Source organism: Myotis davidii, unplaced genomic scaffold (genome assembly GCF_000327345.1).
Source record: "Myotis davidii unplaced genomic scaffold, ASM32734v1 scaffold234, whole genome shotgun sequence".
Classification (NCBI taxonomy): Eukaryota; Metazoa; Chordata; class Mammalia; order Chiroptera; family Vespertilionidae; genus Myotis; species Myotis davidii.
The window spans coordinates 174,095-182,105 of record NW_006285617.1 but is presented as its reverse complement, the minus strand read 5'-3'; the positions used below and the strand labels follow the sequence as shown (position 1 = coordinate 182,105).

Sequence of the window (8,011 nt, the reverse complement as noted above, 5' to 3'; positions counted from 1 at the left end):
AGGTGGGCGTGGGTGTGTGTGTGTGTGTGTGTGTGTGTGTGTGCATCCTCTGATGGAGTGGCCTCCTTTTTCCAGAGTGGGTGGGTTCCTGCCCAGTGCACTGAGCTGCTGGGGTCAGCCCAGCCACCACGACCCTGAGCTGGAATAAGTAGGTTGAAAATAATTATCTTACTTGCTTTTATTAATCTTTCTTAAATATACTCACATTTAACTCAATATGTAATATTAGAAGCGTTTTGGGTCTTCATTTGTAAGTATTTGATGTTTCTGTGATCAGAAATATGCATAGAACTACTGTTTGTGTCAATTAGTCTATGGTAAAATTGGTTTCATTATATGTCATTGCAATTAAACTCACAGTTTCCAAGAACCTACTGATGATGTTAAGTGAGGACTCATTTAACTGTATATATTTTGGATATTAATCCTTTGTCAAAGCTGTTGTTTGCAAATATCATCTCCCATTTTTCAGTTACCTTTTTGTTTTGTTGTCAGTGTCTTTTGCTCTGCAGAAGCATTTAAGTTTGATATAATCCCATTTATTCATTTTTGCCTTTACTTCCTTTGGGGTCAAATTTTCTAGGAAAAATATATTATGTTATCTAATAATACTCCAGTAATGAACTACTTCAACCTTTGACTAACTAGAACCTTGCGAATAATATTTCAAATGATCGTATTTCTGGTGCCTGTCGCTATGTTGGTTCTCAGTTATGAAGCCCTGTTTCCTTGTAAAAGGGAGCTGCTTTTTCATCTTGGAACTTTTTCTGGGAGAAGCCTTTGAAGCCCAGGGTCAGAATTTCTTCAAAGAGGCTTTTCTAGTTTGACTGTGAATTGGAAATCCATGATGGCTGACTGTGCTAAGGATTCTTAGGAAGGAATGCTGAGTGAAACCCAGAGATTTTCCTTGCTGTAACGTCTGTGTTAAGGAATTCATTTGTACAGGTGAGGACTGATCTTGGGAATCTAGCATTACATGAACGTATGTGTGGGCTGGGGAGACTGGTAAGCGTTCAGATTTCCCTACTCTCTCACTCCTGACACACACTGTGTATTATTCAATGAAACAAGTCCTCTTTTGGTAAAAGTTTGTACATCAGAATTCCTGTTTTTGCTTTGTTTAATAAGTCTGATTTTTTGCTTTCTTAGCAATTTTATATTTCACCCAAAATTTTAAATATTTCTATTGGACATAAAAACATGTCTATAGCTCTAAATTTATGCAAAGGAATTCTCTAGGAAACATGAGTCTTTAGTTTTCTTATATAATAACGTAACTTAGATATTCATCCAATAATACATTTATTTTGAGGTCAATATCTGAGCTGTATTTATATGTCATTGTTCTTCTCCAGCTTTGTTTGTGCTGTTTATAATGTATCATGTGCCTTATTATATAGTGAGTAGATAAGTTTATCAGTCCTTTTTTTTATCATTTCTGGGTTACTTATCTTCTATAAAAGGACTTTCATCCTCTAAGATTATAACATAACCTCAACGTTCTTCGAGTGGATTTATAGCCCTGTCCTACCTTCCTGTTTCTGAGGCTTGTTTGGACTCTGCTTTCTACCAGTTACCAACTGAACTTATGCAATGCCTAATTGTGCAAAAGAGTAAATCTCCCCAATTCCTGACCCTAGACTTATCTTTGCAACTTCTAAGCAAATCTACTCTGGATTTTTGTTTTTCAATATAACAGAAACATTCTCAAGGAACTTGAAATTTCAAAAATATTACTCTGGATTTTTGTTTTTCAATATAACAGAAACATTCTCAAGGAGCTTGAAATTTCAAAAATATGTCTCTTTCAAATTAATGAATTGTATATGATTTTATAACTGAATATAACCCTGGATATAACTATGTCACACTTAGAACACAGAATTATTAATATTATCCTTTACTTCCAAATGATACTTTTCAAACTGCTAAATATCATTCTTAGAAATTTAAAGTATTATTTCTTCATTTCCTTCCTCCACCAAACAACTCCCTTCATAAGCTTGTGTCCCTCCTCAGTTCACCCTTACCACCTAAGATCCATCTCCCTTATAGGTGTACAATAAGTGTTGGCTTAACTGACACATTTTCTGCAATAATGTGTAAACTCCTTTTGAATTGGAATTGTATCTTACTTATCTCATTATTTCTTGTGCATTGTATAGAATCTGGCACATACTTATGCTAAAATTGCTTCTTGAAGGCATGACATATTCAAGGATTTGGAGACAAATTGGGTTGAATGGATGGATGGATGGATACAAAAATCTATATTTCTGAATTTACCACCCTCCCTCTCTTGAGATTGAAGCATTCACGAGTCAAATTGGTATCTCCACAGACTTGTGCAATCATTAACTCACACATTGCAGGTCAAAAACTCTTCCTATAGCTACTCTTTCTTTAGTGCTTCATAATTTTTCTAGACTCATTATCATAAAAATTTATAAAGAACTTATAAAACTCAACACCAAAAAATAAACAATCCAATTAGAAAATGGGCAAAGGACCTGAAGAGACACTTCTCCAAAGATGACACACAAATGGCCAAGATATGCTCAACATCACTAATAATCAAGCAAATCAAATTAAAACCACAATGAGATATCACCTCACACCTGTCAGAATAGCTATCTTCAATAAATCAACAAACAGCATGTTGGCAAGCATGTGAAGAAAAGGGAGCCCTCATGAATGTTGGTAAGAATGCAGATTGGTACAGCTACTATGGAAAACAATATGGAGTTTCAACAAAAACATTAAAATTTGAACTTATGACCCTGTGATTCACTTCTAGGTATATATCCAAAGAATCCAGAAACACTCATTTGAAAGAATATATGCACCCTTATGTTCATTCCAGTATTATTTTAATAGCCAATATTTGGAAGCATCCCAATTGCCCATCAGTAAATGAGTAGATAAAAATCATTGGTGCATTTACAAAATGGAACATTCCTCAGTGGTAAAAAGAAGAAGAAGAAGAAGGAGAAGGAGAAGGAGAAGGAGAAGGAGAAGGAGAAGGAGAAGGAGAAGGAGAAGGAGAAGGAGAAGAAGAAGAAGAAGAAGAAGAAGAAGAAGAAGAAGAAGAAAATCCTACCTTTAGTGACAGTATTTATGTACCTGAAGAATATTACGCTCTTTGAAACAAGCCAGTCAGAAAAAGACAAGTACCATATGAGTTTACTTACATTGAAATCTAATGAACAAATAACCTAACAGACAAAATAGAAAGAAGCTTATAGACACAGAGAAAATACTAACAGCTCTCAGAGGGGGAGGGTTTTGAGAGACTGGGTGATGAATATAAAGGGATTAAGCAAAAAAGAGAAAGCTCACAGTATGGTGATTATTAGAGAAAAAGGTAGGTAGAGGGAAGTACAAGAGGGTAAAACCAGGATAAATGATGATGGAAGGAGAGTTGACAGGGTGGTGAACACAAAATACAATATACAGATGCTGTGCTACAGAATTGTATACCTGAAACCTATATAATTATATGAACCAACATCACTCCAATAAATTCAATTTGAAAAAAAAAATGTTTTTTTTTTCTGCACTGCTCTGAGTAAACCTCAACTCTAATCATACTGAAGTGATGTTTACTTAAGTGGCCATGATTTCCGCATAGTCATTCTTTTTCCTTCATTTACCTTCAGAAACCTCCTCTCACCCTGCCATCTGGGCTCAGCTGAAATGCCTCCTCCAACCTGAACCCTTGTCTATGTTTCTTCACAGTGGAGTGACAGCTTCTTCTGGTGCCCTGAAACACTATAATATTTAGTATATTCATCCTGTTATTACGTACTATATGTCTTATCCACATACCAGCAATACCAGCATGTAATTATCTTTCTGACAAAACCTATAGTGTATGTTTCCCCAAATTATCAATCATCTTGTTCCATAAAATATACCATGTTATTTACTAGATCCACAAAAATGGGTTACTCTACTATATTTTAAAAATTGCCAATTAAAAATATTTTTCTATTTTAACATAATGAAACAAACTGCTAGAATACTGCAAACATGGCCTACAAAATATTTAAATATTTCAGATCTTCTCCTGAGCAAGTATCATGTAGTAGTGGGCCCAGTCAATAACACTGACAAAGTTCTGTGCATCTGTCAGTCACCAGAGCAGTTAATTTTTAACTTTATGTTTAAATTGCCACTTCACCTCTGTGCCCAGCAAATATTCACCCGCAGCAGCCCAGTGGGTGAAAGAACTCTGCCATGCTGTCCGAGAAGTGGATTTCAGCGGCCCTGCTGCTGCAGCTCTGCTGCACTGGCTCTGGATCCTGTGGGAAGGTCCTGGTGTGGCCCTGTGACATGAGCCATTGGCTCAATCTAAAGATCATTCTGGAGAATCTCGCAGACAGGGGGCATGAGGTGACCGTGTTGGTTTCTCCAGACTCGCTCATCATTGACTACAGTAAGCCTTCCACACTGAACTTTGAGGTGATCCCTATATCTCAGGGTCATGGAGAGATTAAAAAATGTAATGCTTCCCCTTTGCTTTGACTTCTGGCTCGAGCCATACGATATTCAGCTTTGGGACCAGTTTTACAGTGAAGCCTTAGGTAAGAGGTTATGCTTTCCATTCTAAAGTAGTTATTAAAAAAAACTTCGGAAGTTTAAGAATAGTCTAGGAAAATGAGAGGACTATATTTTAAAACTTTAGATTCTATCTAAAAGTCTATAATTTATAGCAATAAACTGTTAGCAGTATTAATGGGGAAGGGGAAATGAGAAACATTTTATTATGGTTACTTTTTTCTTTACAGTCATCTAGTCATTTTGTAAGACACTTTGATATTTAATAGATTGCTATCAAAACAAAACAAAATATGAAACATAGTAATTAATGTCACTCCAAATCTATACTTGTATTTATATAACATTTAAAACACTTAACACTAAAGTGTTAAGAGAATCACACTAAGATGAGAGACATAAAATTTCCAAGACAATGTTCCATGCATGTATTGCCCTTGAAGACCTTCCAGTCAGACAAGATGTGGAGATGGAAGACAGTGATATTGATCATCCTGTCCCTTGTAGGCCTAAGCTAATGTATGTGTTTGTCTTAGTTTATAATAAAAAAGCTTAGAAAGTTTTAAAAAATTTAAATATGAAAAGCTTACAAAATAAGTATATAAGAAAGAAATCATTTTTGTATAGCTGTACAAAGTATTTGTTTTAAGCTGCTATTACAAAAGAATTAAAAAGTTGAAAACATTAAAAAGCTTATAAAGTACAACAGTTAAAGTAAGTTAAGGTAAATGTATTATTAAAGAAAAATATTTTCATAAGTTTATCATAGGTTAAGTTTACAGTGTTTATAAAGTCTATAGTAGTGTACAGTAATGCCTCGGGCCTTCACATTCACTCACCACTGACTCACTGAGCAATTTCCAGTGCTGCAAGCTCCTTTCATAATAAGAACCCTATACAGGTATACCATTTTTTAAAATCTTCTATGCCATATGAATGCATTACCTTTTCTATGTTTAGATTTATTTAGATACACAAATACCTGCCATTGTGTTACAACTGCCTACAGTATTTTGTGCATATAAATAATTTACAGACATATGTTTTATGGGTTTGTACCCTAGGAGCAATAAACCATACCATGTAGCCTAAGTGTGGTGGAGGCTAGACCATCTAGATTTGTGTAAGTATGCTCTATCGTGTTCACACAATGAGAAATAGCCTAACAATACATTTCTCAGAACATATTCCCATCATTAAGAGACACATGATTTTATGTAGAAAATATGAAAGAATGTACCAAATAAAACCTTCCTGGAACTAATAAGAAATCATAGCAAGGTTACAATATACGGGATTAATATGGAAAACTCAATCATTTTCCTATACACCAGTAATGAACAATTGGAATTTGAAATTAAAAACACTATCATTTATAATAGCACCCCCAAAATAAAATACAGATCTATATGAGGAAATCTATAAAACTCTGAAGAGCAAAATTAAAACACTAAATAAATGGACAGATATTCCATGTCTATGGAAAGACTCAATATTGTCAATGTCAATTTCTCCAAACTTGATCCAAGAATCAATAAAATCCTGATAAAAATTCCAGCAAGTTATTACATGGATATTAACAAACTGACTAAAGTTTAATGGCAAGGCAAAATATTCTGAACAGCCAACACAATATTTAAGGAAAAAAACAAAGTTGGAGGATGATCACTGTCCAATTTCAGGACACAGTATAAAACTAGAGTAATCAAGACAGTGTGGTATTAGCAAGAGAATAGACAAAAAGATCAGTGAAACAGAGGAAATCTATGGAATAGAAACACACAGACAAGACAGTCAATTAATCATTGTCAAAGAAACAAAGGCAATTCAATAGATAGATAGTCTTTTTAAAAATAATGCTGGAACAACTGGACTTCCACATGCAAAAATAAAAAAATAGAAACACAAACCTTTTAAGCTTCACAAAATTTAACTCAAAAATGATCTATCCATAGAAATGTAAAATTCAAAACTATAAAACTCCTCGAAGATAACATAGCAAAAAGCCTAGATGATCTTGGGTATGGCAAGGACTTTTTAGCTACAACATCAAGGGTAAAATCCATGAAAGACAATGAATAAGCTGAACTTTGTTAAATTTTTAAAATTCTATTTTGTGAAAGTCAATGACAAGAAAATGAAAAGATAAGACACAAACTAGGAGCTAATATTTGCAATAAACATGTCTGATAAAGGACTCATCCTAAATATTTTTAAACTCATCAATAAGAAAATATAAAACCTAATTTTAAAATGGATCAAATACATTAACAGATACCTTGAAAAAGAAGATATACAGTTGACAAATAATAGGTAAGCATATTAAAAATGCTCCATATCATTTTTCATGAGGCAAATTTAAATGAGATACCACTACACATTTTTAGAATGACCAAAATGTAGAACACAGATAACACCCAATGCTGGTGAGTTATGGAACAAAGACTCTCCTTTTTCATGAGTGGAAATGCAAAATTGTACAGCCACCTTAGACAACAGTTAGGAGGTTTCTTACAAAATTAAACATAGTCTTTCCATACTATCGTGTCCCTTGTATTTACCTAAAGGAGTTGAAAACTTACGTACAAACAAAAACTAGCAAATGTATGGTTATAAAAATTTTATGCATAATTGCCAAAACAAGGGTTTATGGGGAATACCTTGACCTTCCCAAAAATTGTTTTTAAGATATGAATTTATTTATGTATAAGTAAATATAAAAGTATTGTAAAGTATTAATTTTTAAACAGTGATTTAGAAATTATGTAAATTTGTTTACCCTCATGCCTTTGGAATGAAATTAATATCTTAGGGAGCCTAGAAATGTTGTCTGTCCATATCAATCCAGCTAACATGACTTACTTCTGAGAATTTGGTAACTGTCTCCCATGCAATTCTCACCTATATATCTCATCTACCTGAGCCATTTTGCCATAAATTCAGGCTACCTCTAGGAATTTTTTAAAAAATCATTTCAGTAGACTCAGATGTACGATTAAAATAATATATTCTTTCAGCTACTGTGGCTAAGTAGTTGAGCATGGACCTATGAATCAATCTTCAGTGGGGGGTGTGCAGGAGGCAGCTGATCAATAATTCTCTTTCATCATTGATATTTCTCTTTCTCTCTCTCTTCCCCTCTACCTTCCTCTCTGAAATCAATAAAATATTTTCTCTATATATACAAAAGCCTAAGCAACCGAAAGATCGAATGACTGGTTGATCGGCTGCTATGACGTGCATTGACAACCAGGGGGCAGGCACTCAATGCAGGAGCTACCCCCTGGTGGTCAGTGCATTCCCATAGCCAACCACCCGGTCCTTCCTCCAAGCCAGGCAGCCCCTCCCCCCCCAATGGCCCCAACTGGGGGAGGGGGCACAGCTGGCCAACCTCCCATGGTTCCTCCCTTTTAAAAAGTATATATATTTTTAAAAGTGGCTCAAGGAGGGA

At 34.7% G+C, this 8,011-nt stretch overlaps 1 protein-coding gene across 1 annotated transcript in view; it reads left to right on the top strand.

Moving 5' to 3' along the window:
- Positions 1–8,011, top strand: part of LOC102771493 (UDP-glucuronosyltransferase 2A1-like) — a 32,036-nt gene that overhangs the window by 12,051 nt on the left and 11,974 nt on the right. The window contains 2 exon segments of the mRNA XM_015559253.1: positions 4,265–4,481; positions 4,483–4,586. Of these exon segments, the coding sequence (XP_015414739.1) occupies positions 4,265–4,481; positions 4,483–4,586 (321 nt within the window).